Source organism: Electrophorus electricus, chromosome 2 (assembly GCF_041902795.1).
Source record: "Electrophorus electricus isolate QZ-2024a chromosome 2, ASM4190279v1, whole genome shotgun sequence".
Lineage (NCBI taxonomy): Eukaryota > Metazoa > Chordata > Actinopteri > Gymnotiformes > Gymnotidae > Electrophorus > Electrophorus electricus.
In genome coordinates, this window is record NC_137498.1 from 37,906,808 (window position 1) to 37,922,651 (window position 15,844).

The 15,844-nt window shown below is 43.0% G+C and overlaps 2 protein-coding genes across 2 annotated transcripts; one reads left to right on the forward strand and one right to left on the reverse strand.

Annotated features, from left to right (window-relative positions):
- Positions 1-1,824: 1,824 nt before the first annotated feature.
- stmn2b (stathmin 2b) lies at positions 1,825-8,948 on the forward strand. Its single transcript, XM_027006313.3, has 5 exons — positions 1,825-2,038; positions 5,990-6,085; positions 6,448-6,623; positions 7,056-7,247; positions 7,505-8,948. The coding sequence occupies exons 1-5, from the start codon at positions 2,020-2,022 to the stop codon at positions 7,562-7,564; spliced, it is 543 nt and encodes a 180-aa protein (XP_026862114.1). The 5' UTR covers positions 1,825-2,019; the 3' UTR covers positions 7,565-8,948.
- A 1,374-nt stretch (positions 8,949-10,322) lies between these two features.
- hey1 (hes-related family bHLH transcription factor with YRPW motif 1) lies at positions 10,323-13,343 on the reverse strand. The gene is made up of 5 exons (XM_027006305.3): positions 12,946-13,343; positions 12,639-12,714; positions 12,442-12,525; positions 12,194-12,275; positions 10,323-11,975 (listed from the first exon to the last, which is right to left on the reverse strand). Exons 1-5 carry the CDS (start codon positions 13,029-13,031, stop codon positions 11,344-11,346), a joined length of 960 nt encoding a protein of 319 aa, XP_026862106.1. The 5' UTR covers positions 13,032-13,343; the 3' UTR covers positions 10,323-11,343.
- Positions 13,344-15,844: the final 2,501 nt, after the last annotated feature.

Here is a 15,844-nt window from a genome sequence, read left to right on the forward strand (position 1 = left end):
AGGATATATGTGTGTGTGTATGTGTGTGTGTGTGTGTGTGTGTGTGTGTGTGTGTGTGTGTGTGTGTGTGTGTGTGTGTGTGTGTGTGTTGGGGGAGGGGATATCAAAGCATTCATTATGTAGCCTTGTACTACCACCTAGTGGATAAAAAGAAATCTTCAGCGTAAATAAAAGTACATGCTAATGAATTATGTTTATTTCACAGACATAAGATCAGAAAATAATAAAAGAACATCAAAATGCATATAGAAATTCTTTATAGCTTTCAAATTTTACAGCAGGGGAAGGGCAAAATAAAATAGCATACAACTCAACAACTCATGAAGAGCCATAAGTGCATAAATTCAATCTAAATGTCCTCCTCTTTATCTTCCCAAGTTAAACCTCCTTTATAATGCGATGGGATCCCCATTCTCAACTGTTACTTTGCAGCATCCTCCAATTAGTAAACCTGACACTCAGTATCTCAGGTGTAAACAATGAGCAAAACTGATTCATCTGTTACCCACATGTAAACTTCTGTATTGTCAAGATGGGCATTATGGGTACTGATGTACTGATGTGTCACTGTTGTGGCCTACTGTAATGATGTGTGATGCAGGTCTGAGAGCTTTGATTTTTGGGCTGCAGTCATATGACACTGTTCAGTTTATGACAAACAGTTCATACAATAACTTTTATTATTCCTACTAGACACTGCTTCCTTCCTTATTCATGTTAGACATCAATATAGCCTGACCATTTCTTATGTCTTAACTGGAAGCATATCTGCATTACGGATAAATCCCAGTTGAATGTGAATATTTACTGCAATGAAGTCAAACAAGCTCTTATCGGTCACAAGACACTTATGTATAGAGAAAAATGCTGAGTAGTAATTAGATATAACAAATATGTTATATAACAATGCACTAGAAAATATTTTAAGTTTGGGTTTGCTGTGATGTGTGTAGATTCAATCAGATTCATCTATCCATGCAGTACTTCTGAAGTTGCCAGTCTCCATCTTTTTCCGTCTACTCCAGCCCCTCGTCCAAAGTTTTCAGTTAATGTTTAATTCTACTGGAATAAATAAACTCAGCATGATCAAATCATTTTTCTTCTGTTATACTTAACATTCACTCAAATAAATATAATCATGTTCTAGGATGCAACATAATTTTATTACATTAAATGCATATTAACTGATAAAAAATCAGAGCAGAGTTTAGTTTAAGGTGAATGGATCATGGGAAATCAGAATGAATATCAACAGCACTAAACGAATCAGAGAGCATTTGGTTACTTTATGAATAGTTACTTTCTGACCACAGTTTGCTTTATGCACATGTGAAAACTACAGCAACACAATTGACACACTCATGCCACAGTACCCACTCCGATTATGAAAATGCCCCTGCCATCTTGAGGATGGTTACCGAAATAATACTGGCTCAGTCATGGTCAGTGTTGTGGTCAGAAACTCCAGTGTCCTGTGATGAATAGAGGATGGACTATAGTCTGAAACCTATAAGAGCCACACTTTTATATGCCTAAAAGATTGGCCAATTTCTAATGAGGTGTTTCTAATATAATGAGTGCAGAGTGAATCAACACAGTGAAGAATACACTGTCTGTCATCTGTGATAACACTGTAAAATTATTGCCTAATCTATAGCGTTTCCAGAACTCTAGTTTTTTTGTACCGGTTAACTGTAAAAACCATCCGAACACGGGCTGCACCATTTGTGAGACACGGGAAGAGTGTTTTTTAAGCACCCTATGCAGACCTTGACATGAATTCTTCCGTATGCTATAATACCGGCTGAGTGCGACAGCCTTGGTGATGCGCGTCAGGGGACCACCGTAGCCAATCTGCTTGAGCGCGCAGACGCTGGTAATTCACTAGCCCTGTCTCCTGCTCTCTTCTCACATCGAGCGTCCTTCTGCTGACTCAGTGCCTTAGAAAGGTCCTGTTTCTCGACACCGCTCAGAACTACGACACGCTTCGCTACAGCACCGGTCACTGCAACGACAGCCATGGCTAAAACCGCAATCGGTAAGACTACGCAATGCTGTTGTCTAGATGGTTTTGAAACGAATGAACCATTGCTCTTTGCTACTTGATGTTAGATGGTTTTATGAGATACTTCACTGGGGAGACGACACCCTTATTACACAAAAGACTGCCTGTACACAGGGTGAATGTGAGGACCGGGCGAAGTCTACCGCGTGTGTGATAAAATAAATAAATAAATAAAACTCTTCGAGCCTTAGGCTCTATTTGAGCAATCCATAGTCTGTTTATTTACCACCTTGACAGGTGGTGTATGTATTTTTTGCCAGGTGCTGTATATTTGACGGTCTTTTCCCTTTTCTATACGCCTATATATCAGCAGCCAAGACATCTTTGACTTCGAAGAGGTGCTAAGTATGCAATATTTTTTGTATAGACCATATGGAAATAAAATTATATAAGCCCTCTTAAACGTTTTACGTTGCGATGCTTGCGCAGATGATACCGCACCTGCTGCCAGAGACCGATGCATGCTTCTACAGCATAATGCAGAAGGACCCCACCCAAGATCTCGCTCTGTCTGTTTCAGTACACTATTGACTTAAGATGATCAACGAGGTCCACGGGATCGTCAGAAACACACACAGGCCATTCGTCTTACGTTATTTTCAACCACATATAGGCTATTACAATCCCTTGATGGAGCGATTAAATTAGATGTCATCTAGACGCAGATGACGGGACAAGTAGGCTTCGACACGATATCTGTGAATGACGATTATTCGTTCGTTCGAAACGGTTGAACTGTCTGCTTTCGGATAATATATTAACATTTGTCACTGACTGAGTTACCTATATTTAATTACTTGCCGTCGTATCTGCGCTGATTTTCATGCAGAGTTGCACCAATTTTAGGCAGGACTCATTACCTGGTTTATTATCAAAGATTCGTGCATCCGAAAGCTATAACTGGACTATTATGGACAGGCCTAACGCCTATCTACATTCTGGCATCTTAGAACAGACCTAATAGTGCTCAGATGTGGCGATGTGGTTTATTTACAGATTAAACTATAGGCCTTCCACGGTACCGTCTTATTTACAAACTGCTTAATAAGATCGCACGATGAAATGGATTAATTATTAAATAACAGTTCTGTTCGTAGGCTATGTGTATCTGACAGAAACTGCTGTTTGTAGCAGTGAATGATGGGTGGATTGGTGGATAGATGCACTCAGAGACCCCTGTAATGGAAACTTGTATGCGTATGTCCTGAAGTCGTCTCGCCGTAAACATGGTTTTTCGCCTTTGGAGATTTGAACGAGCGGTGAGCCGGTCAAGGCTGTAGACGCACACTGGCGTCATTGAATTATGGTGAGGACGCTGTGGAGCACAGTGGAGCTCTCCCGTTGGGTCTGTGGGTGAGGCTGACTGTTCTAGTTGCCATCTCATGTCTTCTAAAACACTATGATGACCGGGATCTAATGATAAAGGTCTACTACATTTTAAAATAAAAAGATGAATTGAACATGCCTTTTAGACTTGCGTAGTAAAATAAGTAATTGTGTATATTTACGTCATGTTTAGACAATACATGACAATGTAAAGACATAACAGACTAATGAGAAAGAACATGTCAGTCAATACATGTTCCAAAAGTGTAATATTTTTAAGGCATACAATAGATATGGAATGGACACTATGCTGCCTCAAAGTTGGAGTATACTGGAAAACCTAATAGCCTGTTTATCTAATTGATTATTTCTACTTTCTACCCTGATTTGATAAAGGTCCATATATTTTGGTGATTAGATTCACTGAATAGCATTATCCAAAAGGTAAGGGCAAATTATCACCTCAGGTTTCCTTATTCTTTTGGTGGGTCCAATGTATTTTATTATTTCTTTTGAAATTTGAGCTACTTGTTTGGTTAGGCGTAAATAATCCAATGCAATCCACAAATTCAATCATGGAGGATCATTGCTTTCAGTTCAACCTTTCAGGGTTGAAGTGAGGGCGAGGCACAGATGCTCAAAAGCCCCGCATCACGTGCTAGTTTTAAAAGTATAGACACAAAGCAACTTGCAGACCACAGGGGTGTGGCCAGACGTTATATTGTATCGCTGAGACATGACTTATTGGTGACTTGTGCCTAGCTAACTCTACTATGCCTTGCAAGCTTTTTGACAAGTGCAATTAAATAAACGAGTTTGGTCATGTCAGCCTTTGGTAATGGTTTTCATGGGAGTCATAAGTCTGGGGGGGGGGGGTCTGCAGCAGCTACAGGGCAGGACCTAGGGTTTGTGGTTTTGTGTGTGTGTGTGTGTGGGGGTGGAGATGATTATTGATTTCCAGGGTGGGCATGCTGATGCATTATCAAAGAAGCCACACAAAAGGCATCCAAGGCAGCCTTTCCATTATTGATGCGCCTTTTGTAGCAAGCTTGTTTCCTCCTTTATGTCACTTTGGATTTAAAGTAAAATATGTTGCTGCTTTTAAACATTGCGTTGCAGAACAGCATCCTTCATTGATGTTTCATATCAACAACACCACCACAGCCAAACTGGTTTGATCAAGGAAGCAGGCGTAATGTATAATTTAGCATTTTTAACAAATACAGATCAAAGTCTTTTTAACTATTTCTTGTCCTGTCAAACCAATATCAGTCTTTTTTATTCATCAGTGTATATGTTGCAGTACTATTGGGTGTGCTCTTTGAAGTTTACACATCTGAGCCCCAAGATTTATCTCAGTAATGCTCTCTAATTACAGCAGATTATACAGAGCATAGAGAGACAACAAGCCCTGTCTGAGGTTCCCTTTTGACCTGCTTAGCAGCCAGTGAACCTTAATTACCTGTTCTACCAAACTGCCAATCTGCCTCCTCTCTTCCTGACTGCAGAACTAAAGGGGGCAAAGGCTTCCCACATGTGTGAATATTCACTGTGAGCACTCGATAGTTCACCCCATACAACACACTGGCAGATATGTGGCAGATATACCAGTGATTACATCTTAGCATTCCCTTCCGCCAAAAGCAGAAATCCCCCCTTCACCTGTCTGTGAGCTCTTAAGCCCAGCAGGAGCACCCCCTCTGCTTGTACTTTCCTCCGGTCATGGGGAAGGGTTATTGAGTTCACCAGCCTGTGAGGAAGAGCTGCTTTCCTCAGAGGGAAGCCATAGCAGAAGTGGGAGGGAGTGACAGGGTGCCAGTGTGGCAGTGCAGCAGACTGCTGCCTGCTAGGAGACGGGTCTGTGAAATGTGTTCAGTTTGATAAGAACATAAATGAGCACCTGTCAAAGGGCAGACTTCCTTTCTGACAATCATCCAGTTAATACAAAAATCAACCCACTGTATTTCAGTTTAGCATGTTTTGCTGGTCAATATAGTTAAAACTGAAACAGTCACAAAGTACCGTTTATAGTCTTTAAGCTCGACATGTAATTGTATATCATCAGGTGTGTGAGTGTGTGGAAAAAAAAAGCGATATTTGTAAAGTGACCTTGAGTTTGAGAAAGGCTATATTAATGCAACTAATAATAATAATAATAATATGATTTGTCATATGCTATCATCCTACACCTTTAACTTCCCAATCAAGTCCATACAAGAACAAAATGGGATCTTAGAACGTCATGCAAGTCAATCTTGGGCTTCGTGCATAAATAATGACACTCATTTCTGATGAAGCAGGAGGAATCCTCTAGGGAATATGGGTGTTTGATCACCAGGAGCATTTGAGGACACAGCTGCCTCGTTCCCTCCTGTGAGGCTACAAAACCACCCAGAAAAATGGGGACAATGTCCCTGCTAATTCAGTCCTCCGAGAACCTGCTTTGATGCTGCTTTTCATGTCTATTGTTGAATATTTATTTTCCACAACATGCAGATTGCACGGGATGCAATCCTAACATGACATAAACACTTAGAGATGTAGAGAGAGTAATTCAGGGCAAAGGAGCTTTGTTTGATGTGGCATGTTTCCCTCCAGCTTACAAAGAGAAGATGAAGGAGCTGTCTCTCGTCTCCCTCATCTGCTCCTGCTTTTACCCAGATGCCCACAATAAGATAATGGCTGAGTTTGAAGGTAGGAAATGACCATGAGTCACATTTATATGTAACTGGATGTAAAAGCTGTGTGCTTTAATTGGAAAGTACTTGGGTTACTTGAAAGGCGCTATATAAAGATAATACATTTTATATATATATGATAATGAATTTATATATATATATATATATATATATATATATATATATGTCTGTTTTTATTGAGGTCAAGAAATGCGTGATAGAAACTTACCTTGCTTCTTGTAATGAAATTTCCATGCATTCATATGATGAATACCTCCATAAGCCCTCAACATTCTTATAATGATTGCTTATTGCCTCGTGCAGTATATTTTCTAAAAACATAGCCATATGTCTCACCTTGCCTTCTTGTGTGCTCAGACATGAAGGTCAAGCCCATTAACAAGCGTGCTTCTGGCCAAGCATTCGAAGTGATCCTGAAACCACCTTCCCCCATTTCTGATGGGATGTACAGCATTGCATCACCCCCCAAGAGGAGGGATGTTTCTCTGGAGGATATTCAGAAGAAACTTGAGGCAGCTGAGGAACGGAGGAAAGTGAGTGATTCATCAGCTTGTTGCCATGTTCAAATAATGAAACATCCTACTTTTTAAGGAAATGGCTTAGTATGAAGCTGTATGTTGATGGGAAGTAGTGCAGCACAGGTATCTGCAAGCCTAATATATAGTTACAAACAGAAAACATCTGCAACCTCAGAGTTACAGCTAAAAAATATTGATGAGATTTTCACCTGTCATGTGCAGACCAGCGTGGCTGATTTCATTTGTTTGAGCAGTTTCTGCTTCCTCTGCAGGCTCTCAGTTATTGATCAGGAATGTTTGCGTGGAAGTGAATAGCCAGATGTCCTTCACCTCTCCTTACAGTGGCACACTCTTCTGTCTCTCCTGTCTCTTCTTCTATTTCTCTCGTTATCTCTGGCTCTCTGTCCTTCCCTCCATTCTGCCTCCATCTCTTTCTGGCTGCTGCAGTCTCAGGAAGCTCAGGTGTTAAAGGCTCTGGCTGAGAAGCGCGATCATGAGCGAGATGTACTGCTCAAAGCCATGGAGGAGAACAGCCATTTCAGCAAAATGGCTGAGGAGAAGCTCATCATGAAGATGGAACACAACCAGAAGAAGCGCAAGGCTCTCCTCACAGCCATGCTGGAGCGGCTGCAGGAAAGGGTGAGGGTTCTCAAGAGTGAGGCAAAGAGCAGGGCTGCTTTCCCGGGAGGGTGAGGCTGTGATTGTTCAGTGGAATGTAAACTGAATGAAACTGAATTTTATTGAACTGAACTGATAATTGAAATAACGAATAGTTATTTTAACTGCAATGTGCTCTCACATGAGTAAGAGTACAGGGTAGGGCTGTGTGTGCCATGAATTAATTGTGTGTGTGTGTGTGTGTGTGTGTGTGTGTGTGTGTGTGTGTGTGTGTGCAGGAGAGGCATGCCCAAATGGTACGCAGAAATAAAGAGATGCGAGAAGAGCTGACAGCATGAATACCTATCCACTTCCACCATGCTCCCGTCCCCACCCATCTGACTACCAGAGAGACCCTTTCTCCCTAACGCCTATTTCCACACAGAGAAAGAGCCTCGGGCACCTCCCTCCCCCCACCCTGACCTGAGGGAGAAGGACCAGCCTCACCCCTCAGCGACTGCACACCCTTCCCCCCTTTTCCAACACCCCCAGAACAAAGAGAAAAAAATAAAAGCATCATGCATCCCACTGCTCCCTGAAGAACCCTAAAGAATGTTCTTGTTTGATTTGAAACAAATTAAAGTGGGTATTGTTTTTTGTAAATACTTCCTTTTTTGTTATATATGAGACAACAAAAGTATTGCAGTGTGCCATTTTATAATTTTCTCTCTCTGTGTATTAATGGATGTATTCATTTGATCTCTTTCTATCTCTCAAATCTGCTGCAGTTTCTCATGTCCCAGGCTTTGGTGTTTGTGAGTTTTGCTGGTTAGCTGACTTTTGCAGTTTCATATCTTCTGCCCCAATGGCCATATTTGGATCTGTCTGTGTGGAGCACATAACCAGTCATGTCACATACTTCTGACTCTTCTGACAGGTAGATTACACAAGATTCATTTATGAGCCAACTCTTCCTGTCTGTCTCTTTGTCCGGTCTTAATGTATTTTCTCTCTCTCTCTGACACACACACACACACACACACACACACACAATTTAGTTATGACACACACAGCCCCCATACACACTATAAATGAATGCATGGGTTAGCAGAGATAATATAGCTCAGGAGGGGCTTGCAAAGTCTTTACTTACAGCATTGTCTCTGTCACAGGACACCTGTGCCTCATGGTCATTTTGTAGCCACTAATACTCTGAAGACTTCCCTCTTTTCCATTTCAGAGGATGGTAGTTTACGCTCACGTATGGATCTCAAAACCCAAACCAATGAGCCCTATTCGTACCCAGAGATCCACAGGGGCCACTATGAAAATAAGTGGCAAAATATACAGAGAGCTTAGTGAATGGACAATGTAGGGACACAATGGAGAACAAACAACAACAAAATACCAACCTGGACTCACATTCCCTCCATGCATAGGTGTGTGTGGCTGTGTATAGTGTGTATAAAGCTGATGTGCGTGGACCATGTGGATGTATGTCTTTGCTCTTATGTGACCAGGTGGAGAGGGTTACATCATTCTGCTCCCTAGGTTGGAGGCAGATCCTTGCTGAGCCTCTTTCTGCTGCCTCCTCCTCTTCACGTGCTTTCCTCCCCTAACACATATATCTTTGTGAGCAAGCCCCAAATAAAGGTTTGGGGTTCTGTGAATGAGAGTGAATGTCTATGGCTTTTCACTTTTCTCTAAATTCAAATAAAAGAAGTGATGTCAGTGTAAATTAAATTTTTTGTCTTCCTTAAAATTACCAAGTGACTATTTTAAACGAATTTATTCGAAGGTAAGTGGGTGACTGGGTGTTCTGCAAAAGTTGCCTCACTGCAAGTGCCTCACAATTGTAGTACTATATATCACCTGCAGGTGGCAACAAATGACTACCTAACAAATGGCGGTGGCAGTCAAAACAACTAAATACTATTAATATGCCTTTTTATTTTAATATTTTATATATATACAGGATGGCAGAAGAGATAGTGTAAAGCAGGCAGACAAGACAGAAAGAAAGGTGCACAGAGAGAGATGGAAAGAATAGAGAGAGAGAGAGAGAGAGAGAAGAGTGTATCTTGGCATCAGGGTGTGTGTAGGAGGAAGATCTGTTTTACGGATTTGGCTGGCAGGCCCTTAGAGTGTGCAGTAGCGTGGGAGTCCAACAGACCCGGAGTTGTGTGTGCTGCGATTGCTACAGGACAAAGCTGCACTGTGCTGCTACTTCCTCTCCTCCTGCTCAGTCTATTCCTCTCTCCTCTACATCCCTCTTTCCTCTGCATCCCTCACTCTCTCCTTTCCACACAGCCTGAGCCAGTGCAGGCTGCCATTGTACAGGATATCCCCTGGCTGTTCATGGCTTCCTAAACACATAGAGAAGTCACAGAGGCCGAGTGGAATCACACACTTGTTCTCTCTTTCCTATACAAATTCTCTCACCTATAGGTGTTTTTGCCACCCACTCTTCCTCTCTGTATGGTTTATATTCACATGATTCTTTAAATGAAAAAAAAAAAAAAGCATACCATGAGTTTCAGTATTTAAATATTAACTTCATGAGTTCAGTCACATATCTTGTCTCAAAATGTCTATACATGTAGTAAAAAAAATAAAATAAAAATTATATATATATATATATATATATATATATATATATATATATATATATATATATATATATAAATGGAAATGGGCACATTGCCGTTGTCCTAACTAAAACGATTTGATATTTCCTGTGATCTGGATTTTAAAACCCATTTAAAGTAGTATTTAAAATCACAGTTAAGCAGGACAGCACAACAGCACATGCCCACAGGAACCAACTGCATGCATTTGCTTTATTGCAAAGTAAAGTGGGCGACAAGTCCTGCAGCCGAACTTACGCGCATCCGTCAGCACCATAGCCTTGTCTATGATGGAAGGAATGCTCATAAAGATCTCTAAAAAGTCCACTACACTGCTTCTGACATTTGAAGTATATGTACTTCCACCACTGCGAGAGACAATTGGGTTTGGGTATGACTGTACGCATTTGTGTGTCAGTACTTCATGTATCTGTCAATCTGTATGTCTCCAAAAAAAAATTTACATTCAAGCATGACTGAAACAAACAAGTGCTATTTTATGTTATTTATTTAGTGACATTTTAATAGATTGTCCTGTGAGAAAAAGTGTTAACGGCTGTCACAATTTAAAATGGGGTTTACAGTGATTTGAGTCCAATGACTGGCTACTACAGTTCATGATGTTTCATATAAATAGATGCAATGGAAAAATGCTGCAGGTCACAGAAAAAAAATCTAATTTAGTTGAGAAAGAGGTTCTGTTGCATAGGTTTTACATAAGAAAAGCTCCAACTCATGCAGTCAAACTCATACACCCTTTGAGCCATAGACTGCCAGATTGCATAGCTTCATGGAGTCAGCAAATACAAATGAAATACAATATAATATCTTGCCAAGATGTGAGAAGGAGTACAATAATTGCTTTATATTTCACCCTTGAGCCATGAGATTTCTAAACACCTTTAAAGAAATTAATTTTAAGGATGTAAATTAAAATACTGTGACAAAGGGTGGAAAACATTCTGCTTTTCACTTTAAACTACACTTCAAAATGATTTATTTTCATTCTGATAAACAACTGGTTCTAATTATTACACCCACTGACTGCCATTTAGATGTATCAGTACCATAGCCCCAAAACACGCATCTCTCTCTCTCTCTCTCTCTCTCTCTCTCTCTCTCTCTCTCTCTCTCTCTCTGTCTCTCTCTCTCTCTCACTCTGACCTAACAGTAAGGCAGGACCTTGTACCAGCATAGCACCCTGTTCTACTCAAAGACTAAAAAAACAGTTTTGCTATGTAGTTAATGGACACAAGACTGGCCATCAGTAGAACCTATCCCTGATTAGCCAGAAAGAAAAGTGTCTCTCAGAGGAGGGGAAAATAGAATGTTTTCAAAAATCAACACAGCTAATTCTCTTGCGCATTAGTTCTCTGGTGTTTCTTTCCACTTTGTCAAATCCACACTAATAAGGTCCATCTTCTTTCAATACTTCAGAAAGCAAGTGATTTCTGGTCTGACACTCTGTCCGTGGAAATCCGGCTCAGCTCCACGAGTGCTAGAATCAGAGTTCAAAAGGCCCCTATCTCCATGCTCCAGGGTCGGTAGGGCTTCCCCAGGCTGGAAGAAGGAGTGGCGGGCCCCAGCGAGCCTGGTGAGAGCAGCGGAAAGGCACCCAGAGGGAAAGGAAAAGCGGCGAGGCCAGACAGCGATGTGAGGAGGGGTGGGGAGAGCTTGGATGCGGATGGCGCCGTGAGCCCTGGGGGCAAGGCTGTGCCAGGGGGCATCCTCAGTGGTCCGCTGTGCCCAGCCTCGTTGATCCCTGTGCCAGTCAGCCGGCTGGAGGCATGGGTCTCTGAGGACGGTGCAGGCGGAGAGGACGAGGAAGAGGACGAGGATGAGGACGGGGGACTGCTGGCGCTGCGCGTGAGCGGTGCCCCCTGCTGTTGTGGCGGTAGGAGCAGGTGGTGGGCCAGGTGACCCGGCGGGGTCCCAAACGCGGAGCCCCAGGCCAGGTGACCTAGACCAGAGTGAGCCTCTCTCTGGGTGGCATAGTTGTTCAGGTGGGACACCAACCGAATGCGGAGTGGATCCGTGTTGTCCAGGCCCTCGATGATGCTGAGGTACCGGGCTGTCTCAGCAAGGCACTCTCTGAAGCCCAGGCCACGGTAGTCCATGGCCAAAGCGTGGGCATCAAAGTAACCTGGAAGGTAGGACAGATGCTCAGCGGTTTTGCTCTAATGCAAAATGTTGTGTGGCCAATGCAAGGATATAATTAATTTTGAAGCTTATAGTATATTCGCTTTGTTCAGAATTACTCTACTTGAAGTCAGGTGACTTTAAAATAGACTGTGACACTCAAGGACTTGGGTTTGTATGTTGCTTGTAATTTCGTTAATAAAAAATTAAGCTATACGCTACCTTTGCCACCGGCCGCATGAAGCATCTTCAAATGATCCACCGTCATCTGCAAAATTTCCGCTTTTTCCAGTTTGGCCGAACCCTGGACGGTGGATGAAGCGATAACATTTTTATTTGACTGCACACTAAGTGTAAGGATAAAGTGTAGCTATGTAACGGATGTTGCATGCGTTAAAGATGAGGACACTGAGTGAACAATGATTACAGGAATTTAGAAGTTGTGATCGGTGATCAAGCGCAAAGCTCACCTGTTTCTCAAAGGCGCTAGGAACCAGTCTTCGCAGTTCAGACAAGCTGTTGTTGATGCGGTCTCTGCGCCGTTTTTCAATTATCTACGAAAACGGATTGTTATACTGCTGTTAGCAAATGTAAAATTAATTTTAAATTATATTTTAGATTGATTCACTTTCTTTTACGCGTAATATGTAACTAGTACACTACTTACTCCTCGGCGTCGTTTCCTCGCTTGTACTTGAGATGTTGTAGAAGGAGACATTGATCCAAGCGGAGAGTTCATACCACTGAAATAAATTTTTAAAATAAATCGTAAATCCTTACGTTTTGTATTATCAGATTTTACCATCAAAAGACAATTCGCATCTCCGTTTTTCACATTTGAGGCAACCATTTAAGACAGGTAATTTATTTACGTTCGACGTTTTTTCGAGCTATTACTTGGTTTTGTCTTGTGCAGAGCCCCATGTAGTATCTTGCCTAACAATTTCGGAGACAGCACTGAACATATGACTTACACATTCTCATCGGCACTTTCCTTCTCCACTTCTATATTCTCATCAAGCTCGCTGTCCGAAGAACTGAAATCGTGATTTCTCTTCATTCTGAACAAATCTGGGAAATCAGAAGAGTCTTGAGCGTCTTTCACTGAGCGCTGACTGTCAGGTGAGCCTGTGGTTCATCCGTTTGAAGCGTCAAGCTTTCCCACGGTATCATTTCAACGCTGCAACAAGCCAAGAAGGGCGGGGCAAGGCAGGCAGGTAGCCAATTAATGAACAGATTCGTGTTTGAGCGACAGGTCAGTTGCCCGGGCTCCACTTTAAACACGCCCTACTTCTTTGAATAATTTTGTCAAAGAGCCAATAGACTGTCTGTCCGTAAGTGTCGCGCTCCGCCCCCGTGTTCCGCCGGCACTAGTGCTGTCTGGCCCGGCTGCGAGGAGTGGCTGGCCGGCTGTCAGCACGCGCGAGCCGTGGGAAAGTTTCTTAGCCCGGTGCAGATAACCAATCAGGGGCGACGGCCGTCTCCGGCGTTGGAATGAATGGGGCAATTGGTCGGGGCGACGGGCGGTCTGCGAATGAGCGTGTGAACCTGTAATCTAATACTAACTCATCCCAAGGAGTGCGGCGTGCAGGAGGAAGCCACCAAGTCTAATCTTACCCCAGGAGATTCAGCATGCGCCCACTGCGTGCACAGCGAGCCCTGCCTATAACAAAAGATATTAAAACAATTAAAACGGATTCAAGTCCTGACGCGCGTCTTCCACGACGCACACGCACAGGGCTTGGGAAGCTTTAAGACAGTTTAGCTCGATAGTTATTGAGCAAATACAACAGTGCTCAGGAGTTCTAACCGGCAGCAGGGCTGTGGTAGTTGTCAAATGCACATATATCCTATGCCTTATTCCTTTCAACAAACGAGTATGCCATATTCCTTACTGACAATGACTGAACAATTTGACACTTCCTGCTAAATAGATTAACAACAATAACTGTAGTTAGAAAAAAAGGAGGGGGAACAGAACAATATATGAGAACAATGCCACACACATAATAACACAATGAGTAAACAGTAAGTCATTTTTAACAGTCAAATGTCTCCCACTGCTGACACTCTCACTAGCCCAATAGGAAATGGATTTATTTATTTATTTATTTATTTATTTTGCTATTAAGGTTTGGCATCTCACCTTAGTGGTACTGTCTTTAATCTTTAAAGAGTTATCCTTTCCGCCGCTAAATGTGTCATGCTGAAATAATACAGTCTGAACTTAGTGACTTCTCCTGCCGCATCCAGGCTCCAGGAATAGCTGTGAGGCCAAAGAATAGAGCCTGTACCCATTGATATAGAGCAGGCTGAAAGGCAGGGTGCCAGATCCTTATCAGCCTCAGCCCAGTGTGCTTAATTGTCATCAGTGCAGAGGAGAAGCCCCCTTGCTCTGCATGCATGAATGAGAGGAAGCACTTTGGGCATGTTTTCATGTTGCTGTTCCTGCTACCAGCCTGGGGTTAGCCGTAAAGATAAACCCCCCCATGCTAGCCACTGATTGTTGGGGTAGGGGCGTCAGAGGGGGTCAGACTGGGTGGAGGGGAGGTTGGGGGCTGGGGTGTAAAAGAACTGTTGTGTATTTGTGGAGTGTATGTGTGTGTGGGTCTGTGGTGGGGAGGCTTCACTTGTAACTCAAGTTCACAAAGGTTTCCCACGCTGTTGTTTTCTGCCGCCGTTCGCCTTTGTTCCTGTGTCTCATCGCACGCTGTGATTAGTGGCGCTCTCGCTGGCGCTCTTTTGAAGGTGAAGACCCACGACACAACATCATTTCCCTCCAGCGAAGCATGCCCAGGGCCCCTCTTTCATTCCAAGCCGGAGCTTTTTGCTTCTCTCAGTGGGTCTCAAGTGCCGCTGCGCTTTCATTCTGGCCTCTTTAAATCCACGCCAAGATCTGGAGCCGACTCAGCATACTGGCACAAGCGGTGCTGGGCAAAACTAAAGGAAATGCAACCTTTTTCAGACCCCATCTCGGGGCAGCATGACATGAATCATTAAATGCTAATTTCTTTACCTCATTTTTGCACAGAAAATGTGGAAAAGCACATTTCCACAGAGGTATAGTCTCTGGCAGCTGCCCATGATCAGTGTGGTGGGTGCAGGTTGCAGGTTGTAAACTATAATCTGCACATGCGGCTGCAGTGTGGCAGCAGAGGAGGGGACCGGGTGGAGCTCTGCTCCATGCTGTGCTGGGGCGCCTGCATCCAGCACAGACAGATGTTCCGTTCTCCAAAACAATGTGTTAAACAAGGCTGCGTTTCTGGAGGAGAGGCAAGGGGAGATGTGATTGTTTATAAATAGCAGTGCATTGAGTGCAGCCACAGAGGAAGAGTGGCTTTGTTTTGTTCACTGGGAGAGGAAGCAGTGCCTAATTCTCTCTGAGATGCGTGTGACACCTTGCATTGTCCTGTTTGCGTGAACGTGTGCGTGCATGTGTGTGTACGTGCATACGCGCGTGCGCATGTGGCTTTGCTTGTTGGTTGTGTTTTGGAGAGTTGCCCTCTGATCCTTTGGCATCACAAGTCTTTTTTTTTTTCTTTTTGATCCAAGAGGGTGTGAAATTCACCATTACCTCCTACAGGCCTTTTGTGTGTGTGTGTGTGTGTGTGTGTGTGTGTGTGTGAGAGAGAGAGAGAGAGAGAGAGAGAGAGAGAGAGAGAGAGAGAGAGAGAGAGTTATTTTAATGACCTGCAGGATTCCTCCTCCCATATTTGTGTACTCTTCCATCTCATGGCATTGTGAATACTAAAAAGACTATTATTCTCTCTCATGGAGCTACACCCATTGCCTGTGAGAGCCTCACTGTGTGTATTCCATGAAAGGCTGAGTGGTTTCACCCTTATTACACTCTCAAAAGAACTGGCTTGTCTT

What these genes read in the sequence shown, in the direction of transcription:
- stmn2b (XM_027006313.3), top strand. An exon ending in CAGCTGAGGAACGGAGGAAA is followed by an intron (nt 6,624 to 7,055) that starts GTGAGTGATTCA and finishes TGGCTGCTGCAG; the next exon opens with TCTCAGGAAGCTCAGGTGTT. An exon ending in TGGAGCGGCTGCAGGAAAGG is followed by an intron (nt 7,248 to 7,504) that starts GTGAGGGTTCTC and finishes GTGTGTGTGCAG; the next exon opens with GAGAGGCATGCCCAAATGGT.
- hey1 (XM_027006305.3), bottom strand. Translation starts at nt 13,031, where the DNA reads ATGAAGAGAAATCACGATTTCAGTTCTTCGGACAGCGAGCTTGATGAG. An exon ending in CGAGGAAACGACGCCGAGGA is followed by an intron (nt 12,526 to 12,638) that starts GTAAGTAGTGTA and finishes CCGTTTTCGTAG; the next exon opens with ATAATTGAAAAACGGCGCAG. An exon ending in CTAGCGCCTTTGAGAAACAG is followed by an intron (nt 12,276 to 12,441) that starts GTGAGCTTTGCG and finishes TCCACCGTCCAG; the next exon opens with GGTTCGGCCAAACTGGAAAA.